Genomic DNA, 16,291 nt, shown 5'->3' with positions numbered 1-16,291 from the left:
TTAATTGTTTTATGTTGAATAATGACATTATATTATTTTTTATTTTATTTTATTTATTTTTTTGTGTGTGGAAATAAATCGTAGAAAATTATAACACATAAACCCAAAATCACCTTTGGTTAAGCATGCGTAAATGTGTTTACAAAACATTTTGTAAGCCACGACGAGAATAAACTCAGTTAAAATTAGTATTTTTGTTGTTTTTGTTGTCGTTGTCGTTTAAAATCCTCCTATTAAAAAGTTTTTTGTTTTCTCTAAAAAAATAATAATTATTATATAAAAAAAAACGTTGTCTATAATTTTGAGATACTTAAAGCCTTAATTTATTTGGCTAGTGAATAATAATAATAGGGCCTAAATATAATAATAAATGCAGTTTTACAAATGTACTTTTAAAATAATATTAATAACAAAAATAATAATAATAATAATAATAATAATAATAATTATTATTACTATTATTATTATTATTGCTATTATACTTTATTAATTATTATTTAACCGATATTGTGTTATACCAAACAAATGATGATTGCATACAGTTCTGCAAATCCTTTTATTTTTTCGAAAAGTTCACATATCAAACCTAGACAAACAATTGAATAACAAAACTTTTGCCGTATTATTTTTGCGATATCTACATGCTTTATGGTTATTTACACAAAGACAATAATTGCGTTAATGGCAGTAATGTTGTAACACATTTCCCCTATCTTTTTATAGTTTCAGTCTATACCTAAGTCAGATGGACACACAAAATTAGACTGATCTACATTTGAAAGAAAGAAAGATAGAATGATTGATATTGAATTGCAAGAAAGAAAGAAAGGCTACAGTCAGAGGCCTCATAACATATCAAGTGAAAAATCATAAATAAGCTACATGTTTTATATTTCACGTGCTGTCAATCTCTCATAATTCAACTCAAGTGCAAGAAAATTATTCATACTAAATTCAAGTTACTAAAGCGTGAAAATGAACGAATTTGCATCTGATATACCGTTTCACAAGCAGATCTAAACCCATCCCAGCCTTGATTCTGTGATCTTCAGCGAATTACAGTCACCAATTACGAAAATGTCATTTGAAGTCATTCATGCGGTAATGTTCGTCTTTTAGAGACTTTTCACCAAGCTCGGATGCCATGTAGTGAGGATACTCCGCTGCTGGACTGAAATGACGCCTGGACATTATTTAGATCCCCAACTCCAAAGTTCATGTAATTATTGTTTGACTGTGAGGACTGGATGGCAGACATGCTCGATGGGTAGTTGCAGGAGTAGTTCGTGTTGCCCGGACTCGGGAAATTACTAAAGGCAGGGTAAGTGTTATAGGTGAAATGATTGATCCCCACATTGTAAGAAGTGTTGTAAGTCGACGTGTCTACCAGGCAGGGTTTCCCATCGCGAACCAAAACCGGCACCGAGATGCGTCTCGGAGGCGCGATGCCGACCATCTCCAGGGTCTGATCCTGACGCTGCCTCTTGCACTTATAGCGTCTGTTCTGGAACCAGATTTTCACCTGCGTAGATGTGAGTTTAAGAACGCTGGCTAGATGATCTCTCTCTGGTGCAGAAAGGTATTTCTGCTGTTTGAAGCGTCGCTCCAGCTCGTACACCTGTGCTTGAGAGAAAAGTACGCGAGGCTTCCTCCTTCTCCTCTGTTTGGGGCGATCAGGATCATCCAGCTTTAGATCTTCACTTGGCTCCTCTTGACAACAGCTAATGTCTAAAAAAACCCAGGTTAAACTGTTAAAATGCATTGGGACTAATTGGAAATAGATGTAAAAGGTGGTATCCTGCACATTTTACCTTAAAGATCGCTACCTGGTTTAGCCCTTAAAATTAAAGTTTTGTCGTTGTAATCTAATGTATGTAGGGTGATTCAGTGTTGTTAAATAATATTCTTGACTTGAATAAAACCAGTTAATTTAGATGTTACCACACGAAGAACATTTGTAGGTTCGTTTTTTTAGTGTACCTAAAACAATATAGGCTAGGCTACTTGTTTAATCACAACCAACTATATATATATATATATATATATATACACACACTACCGGTCAAAAGTTTTGAAACACTCATTCTTTATTATATATTTATATATATATATATATATATATATATATATATATATATATATATATATATATATATATATATTTTTTTTTTTTTTTTTTTTTTTTTTTTCACATTTTAGAATAATAGTAAAGTCATCAAAACTATGGAATAACATAAATGGAAATATGGGAATTTTGTTTTGACTAAACAAAATCCAAAATAAATCAAAACTGTTATATTTTAGCATCTTCATAGTAGTCACCCTTTGCCTAGAATTTGCAGACATATACTCTTGACATTTTCTCAACCAACTTCTTGAGGTATCACCCTGGGATGCTTTTTAAACAGTATTGAAGGAGTTCCCATCTGTGTTGGGCACTTATTGGCTGTTTTTCTTTATTATTTAGTCCAAGTCATCAATTTCAAAAAACGTTTTTTTATTAAATTTTAATTTTATAATGAAATAAATTAATATGGTGGCACAATTATATTTTTGTCTACAAAACAAATTTCAAACATTTAAGCATATGCCTACAGATAAAAAGACTTTTAGGATCATGAGAAACATTTCAGTCAAGTGTTTCAAAACTTTTGACTGGTAGTGTGTGTGTGTGTGTGTGTGTGTATATATATAAATATATATATATAATATTTACTTAGAACAAAGCCAAGAAATCATTAAATTGACAAAAATGAAATGACGCATGTACAATTGACATAATAATTCATAATAAATAAAAGGCCTCTTAAGTTAGAAATTGCGGAGAAGCGCAAAATCTTTAGAAAATACGCAAATTGTATTGACATGTATTGACGTTTATTTTTCAATACATTTCCAACTACACAGAAAAAGCGTTAACCTGCAGTTGTTACCTTAAGGGTCTATCTCTACTTGAAATTACCCATAAAAATGACTGTTGTTGGGGTCACCTAATTTATCAAATTGATTCAGTGAGATTAAATAACATTTTTGACTTGAACAAAGACCAGTTCATTAAGATATTACCACTTAAAGCACATTTTTATGTTACCTGAAAAAAAGTCTAGCTATTGCATAGGCTCGATTTATCACCTTTTGTCTCCTTTTCCTCAAATGTGTCATCCGTCTTTGCGTCTTTAACATAGTCCATTTCTAAGAAATTCTTCCCATAAAAGGCAGCAGACCCGAAGTTCAGTGGGCTGTTTTTGTTGGCTTTGTCCTCCTGAAGGTCTTCGCCGAAAAGAGTGGCTGCGGATGGCATGTCCATGAACTGCTCTTGTTTAAAAGTGGACATCATGCAGGATGAGGTCGTATTAAGGGCACTGTCCAGCCGCTGAGACATGTCCAGAGAGACCATGTCCTCTTGATTCTGCTCCAGGTTCAATATGTCCCGCACTGAGAAAGGAGTGGAAGTCATCTGACTGTAAAACATTGCCATGGACTATGAGAATCCTCTTTAGCCTCTCACCTTCGTGCAATCCAGTTGGCATTTATCAGGGTGTCTTGTCGTTTAATGAATGGGGATCATCTGTTGTGTTTGGAGGCATATAACCACTTTCATCTTTCTAATAGACCCCTCAATACACACTTTCGGGGTCTATGGTAGGTCGAAGTAACGACGTTGGGAGGCAGAAAGGCGGGGTTAGCTCCGCTTAAAACATTTAAGAGCTTTCCATTGGCCAGACAAGTTCCAACTACACATAGCCTAATATTAAAATTACTCGTAAGACCTCCATACAAGTCAGTGCATAAAAACATCCACCAATTAAAGCAACTTTACGAACACAAGCAAATTACGCGTCAAATTATTTTTCAAATGTTACATGTCCATACAAAAGGACATTTCTAATTTCTAGTATTTATTATTATTATTATTATTATTAATATTATTATTATTATTATTATTATTATTATTATTATTATTATTATTGTGTGTGTGTTTGCAAAGTTTTAGTGCTTGCATTAGCGATCCAGATAAAAGCTTCTTCTGTCTGTCAGCTCTGAAATTTGATTTGAATCACCACTCTTCATTATAAGAGGCTGTAAATGGCCCTTTTGGATATTACGGAGAGCAAATTTGTGCACTCAGTTTGTTTGCTTTCCTCTTAATTGCTTAATCCAAGGGGAAGCTACAGGCCAAAGAAGAGTTTTCTCTAAGGGATTAGACAGTGCCACTGCTGCAACCTGAAACCTGCAACGACAAACCCAACTGTCTACCACTGAAAGATGCTGGTGCCACTGGGTTTGTTATCAAGATGTGATAACAGATGACAACAAACCAGAAACCCACCCACGCCGAACAGCCGCACCAGAAGAGGAACAAATGGTAATTCTTCTAAAATATAGACATTAAAAAAGAAAACAGCCCCAGCAATTATCAGAACATGTGCATTTAAAAGTAGGCATATAGCCTAGATATGCACTTTAGCTATCACTCTGTAAAAAGTGGGAGCAACTTTTACCTTAATACAAATTCAATTCAATTGACAGCATTTGACCATAAAAAGAATTTCCTCTCCTCATCCATTTACTGTATATAATTTTTAAAGGAATGTTCCGGGTTCAATACAAGTTAAGCTAAATCGACAGCATTTGTGGCATTATGATTACCACACACATTCATTTCGACTTGTCCCTCCGTTTCTTAAAAAATAAATAAATAAGCAAAAATCTGGGTTAGAGTGAGGCACTTACAATGGAAGAAAATGGGGCCAATCTGTAAACGTTAAATACCCAGCCTACTGTTTCAAAGGTATAGCAACATGACGTAAACAATAGTTATGTTAACATGATTTTAGTGTGATAAAATCGCTTACTAATCTTTTCTGTGTAAAGTTATAGCCAATTTTACAACTTCGTTGCCATGATGACGTAACGCAGGTAACACAAGATGTTTCACAAAAGCATTTGTCTTAAGATGGCTTTAGTGTGTCATTAGGACACATAAATGTTAGACTCCCAAACATTACTTTTGCAAATAGAAAAGATTAGAATAGAAGAACAGGGAGCACTGCAACAGAAGTAATGACCCCCACAAAGCCCCCCACTGAACATCGTGTCAGTCTGAGATTACATAAAGAGACAAGCAATTGAGACAGCCGAAATAGATAGAAGAACTGTGGCAAATTCTCCAAGAAGCTTGGAACAACCTATCTGCCAACAACCAAGAAACACTGTGTCCAGGTGTACACTGTAAAAAAAAAAAAAAAAAAAAAAAAAATCCTGTTGTTTAAAAAAAACAAAAAACTGGCAGCTGTGGTTGCCAGAATAATTATATAAAAAATACAGTAAAAATGTAAACAACTTTTTGAACAACCTGTAAATTTTACAGTTTAAAACTGTTGTAATTTACATGACCATGATGGCACTGTAAAAAAAAAAAAAAAAAAATCTGTTAAATTTACAGTAAAATAAGCATCATAAACTTGATATTAGCCTTCTGAAACTGTAAAAATATGTTTTTTACTTTATAAGGTATTGTTAATCACCTTAAAAATTACAGAAGGGCACATGATGACATAAAGTTAATTAATAGTAGCTCTTCCAGGAGCAATGACCAATAAACATGTAGAAACAGTGTTGCACTCACACAAACACTAAACACCATCAGGGTAACACATGTGAAATTTAAATAATACAGTAAACGTTAACTAAACTACATTAAATATAAAACAGAACACTCCAATGTATGTAACTGATATTAAAAATAAGAAGAAACATAACTATTCCCATAAAATATAATGAAATGTAATGGGTCATGCAGGGAATTCTGGGAATGCCCGATTACAGTTTTTTACTGTAAATTTAACAATAATTTACTGTAAAAAGTACATGTATTCTCTTGTTAAACATAATGTACATTTTTACCATTAATTATACAGGAAAATCATACTTTTTACATCTAAAAAATGTCATTTTTACAACATTTTATTGAAAAAACTACTGTATTGTCTTTTAAAATATATTAACATTTTTGACTGTATATTTTACAGTTAATATTCATCAGTCAATTAACATTTTATTTCTGTAGCATTTTTACAGTCTTCTACTGTTAAAATGACAGACATTTTTTACAGTGTACCTAGGAGAATTGGTGCTGTTTTAAAGGCAAAGGTGGTCACACCGAATATTGATTTAGCTTATTTATTTTTATTTTTTTTTATTTTTTTATGTTTACTGGACTTTGTATGACATTAAGTGATAAATGAAAACTATTTATGTCATTATTTTTGAAGACATCCTCACTATGCAACATTTTTCACAAGTGCCTAAAACGTTTGCACAGTACTGTATATATATATATATATATATTACCTCCCCCCATCCCTCCCGAAATCTACGCCCCTGTATGTATATATATATACACACACACACATAAATAAACGGGGACTAGACCAAAGTATTTTTTGTGGTAGGCCCTAATCAACATTATGCCACTCGTATTGGACCTGGAGCATGTTTTGTTACCTAATGTATAGGGTTGATTAAGACATGTTAATTTTTTACTTGAATGACTTGAATTTGACTTTTTACTGTGACAGGATATAAGAAACACATTACAGAGTCAATTTATACTGTTTGCTATGTAAAGTGTGGTCCAGTTTTTTATTTTATTTTATTTATTTGGCAAAAAAATGGGGTAAAGAAGGAAATGACTGGTACCCTTCATCTGAATAGAAAAGAGGGCTGGTATTAGTCATCAGCTGTGCTTTTGCAGAGGAGACAGACATTATCATTTGTTTTATCTTGAACATTCAATGCTGCAGAGTAAATGGTGCCCGTGTCTGCTTTAGAGCTTCATGTTTATAGTTTTGGAGAAAATCTGGATGCCTGCGTCTCAAGATAGGCTTTTCTGATAAATGGACGCAAGCACTTTTCTCTATGATCGAATCAACACTCCCTTGTCCATCGTTGCAATAATTGGTGAAATAAAGTAAACTGGCTGCACAGTTTATGGAAACTGCTTTTTATCAAGATGATTTATTAACCATCTCTTGCTCTGAGCACCACTGCAGTTAGTGACAATCCTCGAGCTGAAAACTTTCAAATGTTTCAGAGAGTTTACTACATACACATGCACGTTTTCTGTTGCTTGAACCCGTTTAGAATAATTCGTCTTGTTTGATGCATTTCTGAAATAAATATTATGACAGGCTCCAAGTCTAGAGAAGAAGATGTCACAAAACTATCCCAACTGCATCTGAAGTTTTGTCTTTCAACAGTGCATTTGGAGCAGATAAAGAGTCGGATAAGCGTTCTTGAAAACTTCCTGTAGGCTGGCCTGTTAAGGAAATGGTGGGGCAGAGGGGTGAGATGTGTGTTATCTAAATGAGTCTGCCTTCGTTCCTGCTCCAGTGATGAGAGCACACCAGCACACATACTGAAAACAGGACGGGTCTTTCTGCCACTCGTCATCCATGTCAATCACTTCCAAGTTTAACACCTCCCTGATGGAATCCCATGCCGGGGATCTAGGAATTTGTAATAGTCACTATTTAACACATTTTGAACACAGAGGCAGTTGTGATTTATTTGGTTCACTTTATTTGAGACATGGCTACATTTTCATTTTTCAATTGGCCGTACCCTTCAACAATGCTGTATTCTTCTCTTTCTGTTTTTTCTTCTTCTTCATCATAGTCTTCTAAATATCAAGATAATTAAGTTCTTGTTCTTTTTTTAAACGTTCACGAATGTTTAAGTTTCAAGTGCAGGATAGAACAGGGCTAAAGGCAATAGCAACAAAAACTACCACAGCATTTTCCTTTACACCTGTTTGTTAAAATACACTGAAAAATATTCCGGATCCATGAGATCATTGCATGCAATGTCTGAAGTTTTAGGCAATTTGACAGAATATGTTATCATTTTAAAGATCTTGAAAATGTATTTAGCTAATGAAAATCCCTGAAATTATCACATTTATTTTGAGCTTATATACGTATTTGTCATTTTCAGTTTTGTTCAAGGTGATTTAATCAAATGTTTTTTTAATAACTGTCCAATAGTGAAAGGATTGTATTTGAGGTAGTCTAAAAAGCCCCCTGATTTAAAGGCCTCTATAAAACACATCGTTTTATTTTTTAAGTGGGGTGGATAGATTTGTTATGAAAAAATTCAAATTGGGCTCAACTGGACTGATCAAATCACAGTGGAGATTAATTTCTATATAGAATACTGGAGATGTTAAGAAATGCCAAATGTGATTGAAATTAACAGGAAATGTTTAACCATTTTCTGAAGTAAGTATTATCTTAATTTGTTACTCAACAAAGCATCTTGCTGTCTCAAAAGTATGACAAATTTTGCACTTTAACTATTATTATATCTACGACTATAAATCCCCTGGGGGCCTTTTACCCCAAGGTGTGGGGTAAATTATATTAAATAAAAATATATTTATTTTTTCCATTCTTGATACACTTTGTGACCAGAAAAGCACATTTTCCTTAAGGTGTGCCTTTAGGCCCGTTGTACCCTACCTACTAAAAATGTGTTTTCTAATTATTTAGCATAACGATAATTCTTTGACTTTACCATTGGAAAATCTTAAATATGCACAGTAGCCTTTATTGCCAAGCAAAACAATAAAAAATTTAATAATAATAAAAATAAGTATTATTTAGCATGTCCGAATCAACTTGACTATATTTGGTTACACCAACAAAACCCAGATTTTAAGGGTTAGGTCAGGTAGAAATACCTCCTTAAAGGAATATCTGTCAATCAACAGCAATGGAATTATGTTAATTACCACCAAAATACATAAATAATTCCAAACCCTTCCTGGCTAATTTAAAAAAAAAGAAAAAAAAGAAAAGCCAAAGTAGGGCCATAGCAAGTGGGGTGAAAATGGTAATGATATAGGGGCCCTCAGGTCCAGGGGGGCTCCATAACAAATTCTAAACTGTATTTGTTAATAGGAAAGGGGCCCAGAGCAATACACAGTCAAGAGTTCCAGAAGACCTTGCGACGTCCCTGGGCCTAAGAAAATGGAAGTGAATGGGGACAGTGCATAAACATTAAAATGCACACTGTTCACACTGTTATAGCAAAGTAGGCCCTATATGCCAGTTAAAAATGACAAAACACAGGAGAATCAACAGCACTATCTTTGAACACTTCTTGCTGTAATGTTTTCAGTTGCAATAACTTCAAATGTTTTTTATGTGATCATCACACTTTGAGAAGGTCATGGTCATGTTTTCCATTCATTGATTTTTAGCAGTATTGGTGACATAGTTGATCATGTTGATAATAATTTCTTATTGGTCCTACCTAATATAGACTATCCCTTAAAGGAAAAATGAAAATACTCTCATCATCTACTCACCCTCATGCCATCCCAGATGTGTATGACTTTCTTTCTTCTGTTGAACACAAACAAAGATTTTTAGAAGAATATCTCAGCTCTGTAGGTCCTCACAATGCATGTGAATGAGTACCAAAAGTTTGAAGAGCCAATATCACATAAAGGCACCATAAAAGTAATCCATACGACTCCAGTGGTTAAATCCATATTTTCAGAAGCAATACGGTAAGTATGGGCGAGAAACAGTTCAACATTTAAGTCCTTTTTTTACTATCAATTTCCACTTTCACTTTCACATTCTTTTTCTTTTGTTTTTGGCGATTCACATTCTTCATGCATATTGCCACCTACTTGGCAGAGAGGAAAATTTATAGTGAAAAAGGTCTTAAATATTGATCTGTTTCTTACCCACACCTATCATATTGCTTCTGAAGATACTGATTTAATCAATGGAGTAGTATTGATTACTTTAATGGCACTTTTATTACAATTTTGGTACCCATTCACTTGCATTGTGATGACCAAGAGAGATGAAATATTCTTCTAAAATCTTTTTAAGATTTAAGTCATACACATCTGGGATGGCATGAGGGTGAGTAAATAATGAGAGAATTTACATTTTTGGGTGAACTATCCCTTTGAAAGGGCAATAAGCTAAATATACTTCAAAGAATTAATTCATTGGTATTTTCCAGCATAAGGGCCCATTTGATAAATCTTCATGTTTTTCTTCAAAATATTGCTTTTATTTTCAATATTACAGCTGGTATAGGCTACTCATGAAAATAACATTGAAAGTTAGGAACATTTGCGTCGAGGTCAGCTCCCTTCTCAAAAATGCTCCCATGTTTCTTTTAGATAAAGATTGTGAGTTGTAAGTCCAGAGTTTTTATATAAAGTCACATGACCTCAGTATTTGCAGGTACCCCTTTTTCAATAATTTTCTCAGAAAACTGGCCAACTCACTCATTACTCCTCTCCCCTGCCCCTCAACTGTATGTATCCCCCAGGATACAAAAAACTTTTTTAGGGTTAAAAACTGATGTTTATTCATAGACATTGTATTTACAGTTAGGGTACAACAGGGCAAAAGGCTCAGCGGGGTAAAAGGCTCCTTTGATTTTATTTTCTCCCAAAACACTAAATAGCATCAAAAACTACCTCAGTACAGTCCTAAACACCTGTTTGTCACTATGAACTGCAAATTTGTCCTATTCCATGATATCATTGCGTGTAATGTCTAAAGGTTGATTTTGAGGCAGTCTGATCTAACATTTAATATTTTTTTTAAATGTTGTAAATGTATGTAGCTAATGAATATCCTGGAAATTATCACATTTATTTTGAGACAAAATACTTATTTGTCATTTTCAATTTGTTCAAGGGGCCTTTTACCCTAAGTGAGAGAGGCTTTTACCCCAGGTGTGGCCCATGTTCCTTGCCACCTTTTTTAAAAAACAAATTGTATACAATTTCTTTTTTTTAATTTCTGTTGTTTTTCATTTTCACTCAAAATATGTTGCCCCAACAATATTCAATAAAAATAAACGTATTTCTTAAATATTGAGACGCTTTGTGAACAGAAAAAAAGCTAATTATCCTTAAGGTGTGCCTTTAGCCCCGTTTGTATTCATTTACTTTTTCCTGTTAATTTAGGTTACATGTAGGAGTTACTCACCTGTGCTAAAAAGGAAAGGTTTTCAGAGGGATATTTCAAAGAAGAGTGCATTACTGAGTTGTCTTTGCATTTATTTTGGTTGCTGTGATGTCTCGTGCTCATTTTGTGGTTATACTGAATCACTGAAATTCGACTTGGAAGTCAGATTAAATTAATTTAATAATTCTATAAGAAATATGTGGCGTATAATGTGGCGTATCAAGACTACAAATTATTAAATAACATCTCTCTTCTGAGCATTATCAATTACATAAGTTTAAAATAATTCTTTCATAATTTTCATAAGCCTATAGCCTATATGTGGAGTGTAAACTACAAATTAGTATCAGATCATCTGTAAAACATTGCACGAGGGAGAAGGGAAATCACAATTAGGGCGATTTTAAACCAGTGCCTTTTGTCATCACATAATTTGGCATCCATTTCTAAGGGAATAAAAATTTTCTTTGTCAACCTATGTTCAGAGATTTGGCAGTGGATTAGTCGGGGGCAAAGAGTAACATGATTGCTCCCTGTGGGAGCCAGATGACCTGTTCTCTTATGGATGCCTCAGAATAGTTTTGACTACTTGCTCACACTGAAACGATGTTCATATGCTCACATTTCAAAAAGGGTTTGTCACCATATATATTAATCATAATTAAAGAGGGCCATCCTGCAGTTGTGCTCACGAAATTCCGCTGACTGTGGAGGAAGTCTCTTGAACAAGTGACTGTCAGATTTTCAAGGACCATCCCTAGTCGGGAAATGGAGACCACATGCATTTTTTTCATAATGTAACCTTGAGAACTGGAAAGTTTTCTTGGTAAATCAAGTGGATCAAACAATTCCTGCATGATATAAAGAAAACAAAATAACTAGGCCTATTATACAGACTTAAAGGGAAAGTTCACCCAAAACTGAAAATTCCCTCATCATTCTCTTACCCTCATAGAAGTGGATGAGAAACAAATCAATATTTAAGACTTTTTTAAAAATAAATCCTATTTATTTAAATTAAATTCTCCTCCTTGCCCAGTAGGTGGCAATGTGCACGAAGAATGTGAATCGCCAAAAACAAAATAAGAAGAATGTGAAAGTGAAAGTGGAGATTGACAGTTAAAAAGGACTTAAAGGTGCACTCAGCGATTCCTGAGAAACACTGTTGATATTCAAACTCAACTGCCAAAACAAACACACCCGTCCCTTCAGTGCTCCTTTGGAAGCACCGCGCCCAAATACATTCACGCTGAAAAGCCTCGCCAATGTAGCCCTCGACTTATCATAAGCCTTTTTTTTTTAGTTTATATTCGTCTGATCTTTTTCTCAGCCATTTGTTCTCCTTGGAGTTTAGAAAGTTTGCATCAGCCAGATTTGCCGTCACTCTTCTAATTAATTTACCTCTTGCTCTGCCCCCACCCTCCATCCTGTGCACGCGCAAGAACCACCCCCTGTTGCTGACTGACTGGAGTAGTGTTGTGTTCCCCTTTGTTTTTGTCCTATTTACAGAGCCAGGGCTGTGTACAAATACTAGATTTTTTTTCAGCCCATCCACAGAACGGACAGCTAGCAGACTGTGAGGAGAAATTTGCAGAATTTGACAAAAAGTGTATTGGATTAGAATTACTGAGTGCACTTTTAAATATTGATCTGTTTCACACCCACACTTATCATCTCGCTTCTGAAGATATGGATTTAACCACTGGAGTCTTATGGATTACTTTAATGCTGCCTTTATGTGCTTTTTGGGCCTTAAAATTTGTGAGGACCTACAAAGCTGAAATATTTTTCAAAAAAATCTTTATTTGTGTTCAGAAGAAGAAAGAAAGTCACACACATCTGGAATGGCATGAGGGTGAGTAAATGATGAGAATTTTCATTTTTGGGTGAACTATCCCTTTAAGTTAAGGATCATCTGCATGCTGCTTTACTTATACATTTAGATAACTTCCAGAATCTTCCCTGGGAATACCAAAAAGTTGATTTCACCTGTTAAATGAGACTTGTCCTACATCTTAGACTTAATAGTCGTTTTTCTATTTTGTATTTTTTCTGAATTTGTAGGCGCCCCCTGGTGGCTGATTGCACGCTACTGCTGGTACTGTGTCGTTGTATTACAACAGAGTAGATATGGTAAGAAAGTTTCTCAGCCTTTAATAAAGAATAATGATACATTTTGGATTTTCATTTAAGATTTTATAGCAGATATAGGCTATATATTACGTACTGTTCTTTTAAACATGCTTAGGAGAATATATAGACGCTATTACTTTTTTGAAGAGTAAAAACCAAAGTGCAGAAAATATTATTTCCATAAATCTATTGTCGTTTAGTGTTTGCTCCTAATAAATTTTTTTAGTACCTTTTTATTTTTCATTTGTTTTCACTAAACGTCAGAATGAGCCTCGAGGAATTGTCAAACTAACATGTCAACTGAAATAAAAGAAGAAACTACACAACTAATATGCCAAATATGCGACATGAGACATAGGCTAACTAGAATTGCCCGGCACAAACTATTTATTCGGTTTATTTAGTACGTTTGCGTTCAATATGAAGTAGATACACTGCCTAGCCAGAAAGAAAGTTGCATTCTCTAATATTTAATTGGACCGCCTTAGCTTTGATTATGGCGTGTATTTGTTGTGGCATTGTTTAGACAACATTATGCAATGTCACAGCATTTATTTCTGTCCAGAGTTGCATTAATTTTTGGCCGAGATCTTGTATTGATGACGGGAGAGTAGAATCACTCCATAAAGTCTTCTCTTGCACATCCCAAAGACTTTCAGTGGGGTTAAGGTCAAGACTCTGTGGTGGCCAATTCATGTGTGAAAATGATTCCTCATGCTCTCTGAACCACTCTTTCACAATTTGAGCCCGATGAATCTTGGCATTGTCATCCTGGAATATGTCCGTGCCATCAGGGAAGAAAAAAAAAATCCATTGATGAGATAACCTGGTCATTCAGTACATTCAGGTAGTCAGCGGACTTAATTTTTTGCCGCATAACATTACTGAGCCTAGACCTGACCAACTGAAGCAACCCCAGATCATAACAGAGGCTTTTACAGTGGGGACTATGCATGATGGGTCCATCGCTTCATGTACTTCCCTTCTTACCCTGACGTGCCCATCACTTTGGAATAGGGTAAATCTGGACTCATCAGACCGCATGACCTTTTTCCATTGCTCCACAGTCCAATCTTTATGCTCCCTAGAAAATTGAAGTTGTTTTTTCCAATTAGCCTCACTAACAAGTGGCTTTCTTGTGGCCACACAGATGTTCAGTCCCAATCCTGTAAGTTCTCGTCGCATTGTGCATGTGGAAATGCTCTTACTTTCACTATTAAACATAGCCGTGAGTTATAGTGTTGATTTTTTACAATGTGATTTCACCAAGCCTTTTAGAGATCTCCGATCATATTTCTTCCACAAAGCTGATGGTTTACCACTATCCTTCCATGTTTTAATAATGCATTGGACAGTTCTTAACCCAATTCCAGTGATTTCAGCAATCTCCTTTGCTATTTTCTTTGCTTGATGCAGGCCAATAATTTGCCCCTTCTGAAACACAGTAACATCTTTTCCACGACCATGAGATACGTCTTCCGACATGGTTAAGAAATGAGAAGTTACACACTGCATCGGTTAGGGTTAAAAGAATTGTTGCCAGCTGAAACATATTAATCACTGCAGTAATGATCCAATCATAGTCTCTTAAGTATCTAATTATTTAAATCCAAACAGCGACTTTTTTGTTTTTTATTTATTTTTTGGCAAGGCAGTGTAACAAAATTAGTAGGCGAATATTTTTCATAGCCAGTTATAATAAATGTCCGCTAGAGGGCAGTAACGCAATGCTTTACTGTAAGGATAATGGCAGTGCGCATCCTGACAGTGATTTTTGCATTGATCCAAGCACATTAAAACAAAACGTAGAATTTGGGGATGATCATATTCTACTAATACTGACTGTTTCTTGATTTTAATTCCCATACAGTTGTTGTAATGATTGAGCAACTGAAGTCTGCAAGCTATTTTTTTTTTCATTTTTTTTTCATGATGAGGTATTTTTGCATTAAAAATGAGCCAAAGACTTTCAGGGGAGGGAAAAAAAGTGTTAAAGGAATATTCTTTCTTCAATACAAGTTAAGCTCAATCGACTAATATATGTTTTATATTATATAATATATATATCATAATGATGAATACCACAAAAAATAATTTTGACTCGTCTGTCCTTTTGTTAAAACATTTTTTACATTGAGGCACTTATAATAGAAGTGAATGGGGTCTATTTTTGGAGGGTTTAAAGCCAGAAATGTGAAGCTTGTAAATGTAATTTTATAAAAGCACTTACATTAATTCTTATGTTAAAGCTCATGTATTATTTGAGCTGTGAACTTTTTGAAATCATTGTTTTAGGGGCATTTTAAGGTTTGTTGACAGTACATTGTCATGGCAACGAAGTTGTAAAATTGGCTATAAGAAAAGGAGGGACGAGTCGAAATTATTTTTTGTGGTGATCAACATTATTCAACTTAATGCTGTCGGTTGAGTTTAACTTGTATTGAACCTGGAATTTTCCTTTAAAGGTATATACTTCTATCCAGAGCAAGGTAGCATTTCTCTTTCTCTCTCTCTTTCTTTCTGAAAGTAGTGTTAGCTTGGCAGCAGCTTCATCTGTAAAATAGCACAGAGCCTTTATGATGTCTTGGTTACAGTGAACCCAGTATGGCGGTAATATACCGGAAGCACTTCACTGTTCCAGCCATCTCTGAAACTGGACTCCAGGAGCTTTGAAAGCCTGACTACTGCTTGACCAGATCATCCACACCTTCAGCTCAGTAAATGCATCAGCATTCAGAATGGCCAGTTTGTTGTGGTGTTGGGCTGTCATATATTAGGTGTAGTGCCCCAGCCTGAGAACCAGTTTGCCTGCTGCTTGCCCACAGCCACCAGGGCCTCATAAAACTTGTTTATAGATCTTCAGCCCTATGACAGGAGAGCCCGAGCCAGAGTGTAGGGGAGCTTGTTTATGGTGCGGTGGTCTCATTCAGCTTTGGCGAGAGTGAGAGAGTGTTTTTCCCACTGCTGTGATGAGCTGAGTGCTTCTGCAGGAGGCTGGTGGAGGTGCCCGCTGCAGCTGCAGCTCAGCCTGGCGCCAGCCCCATGCCACACGCCCTGACAGCTTTATGTGCCCGTCAAGTGGAACACTCTTCATATCATCAGAGCTGGCTCTAGACAATGTGGAACTAACCAACAATTTATTTGAGAGA

General features: G+C 35.1%; 2 protein-coding genes across 2 annotated transcripts in view; one reads left to right on the top strand and one right to left on the bottom strand.

The window, feature by feature from the left end:
- Nucleotides 1-542: 542 nt before the first annotated feature.
- LOC127412951 (homeobox protein Nkx-2.5-like) lies at nt 543-3,647 on the bottom strand. Its single transcript, XM_051649685.1, has 2 exons — nt 3,133-3,647; nt 543-1,728 (listed from the first exon to the last, which is right to left on the bottom strand). The coding sequence occupies exons 1-2, from the start codon at nt 3,476-3,478 to the stop codon at nt 1,127-1,129; spliced, it is 948 nt and encodes a 315-aa protein (XP_051505645.1). The 5' UTR covers nt 3,479-3,647; the 3' UTR covers nt 543-1,126.
- Nucleotides 3,648-12,527: 8,880 nt separating this feature from the next.
- Nucleotides 12,528-16,291, top strand: part of LOC127412889 (cytoplasmic polyadenylation element-binding protein 4-like) — a 112,929-nt gene continuing 109,165 nt past the window's right edge. The window contains exons 1-2 of the mRNA XM_051649588.1: nt 12,528-12,864; nt 13,074-13,142. The gene's annotated coding sequence lies outside the window, so the exon portion shown is untranslated. The remainder of the gene's footprint in view (nt 12,865-13,073; nt 13,143-16,291) is intronic.

Source organism: Myxocyprinus asiaticus, chromosome 22, assembly GCF_019703515.2.
Source record: "Myxocyprinus asiaticus isolate MX2 ecotype Aquarium Trade chromosome 22, UBuf_Myxa_2, whole genome shotgun sequence".
Classification (NCBI taxonomy): domain Eukaryota; kingdom Metazoa; phylum Chordata; class Actinopteri; order Cypriniformes; family Catostomidae; genus Myxocyprinus; species Myxocyprinus asiaticus.
The sequence above is the reverse complement of the archived record's forward strand: the minus strand, read 5'-3'. Positions and strand labels throughout refer to the sequence as shown.

Excerpts from the sequence above, each read along its gene's own strand:
- LOC127412951 (XM_051649685.1), bottom strand. The coding sequence starts at position 3,478 with ATGGCAATGTTTTACAGTCAGATGACTTCCACTCCTTTCTCAGTGCGG. Across the intron at positions 1,729-3,132 it reads TGAGGAAAAGGAGACAAAAG|ACATTAGCTGTTGTCAAGAG; the intron begins GTGATAAATCGA and ends GGGTTTTTTTAG.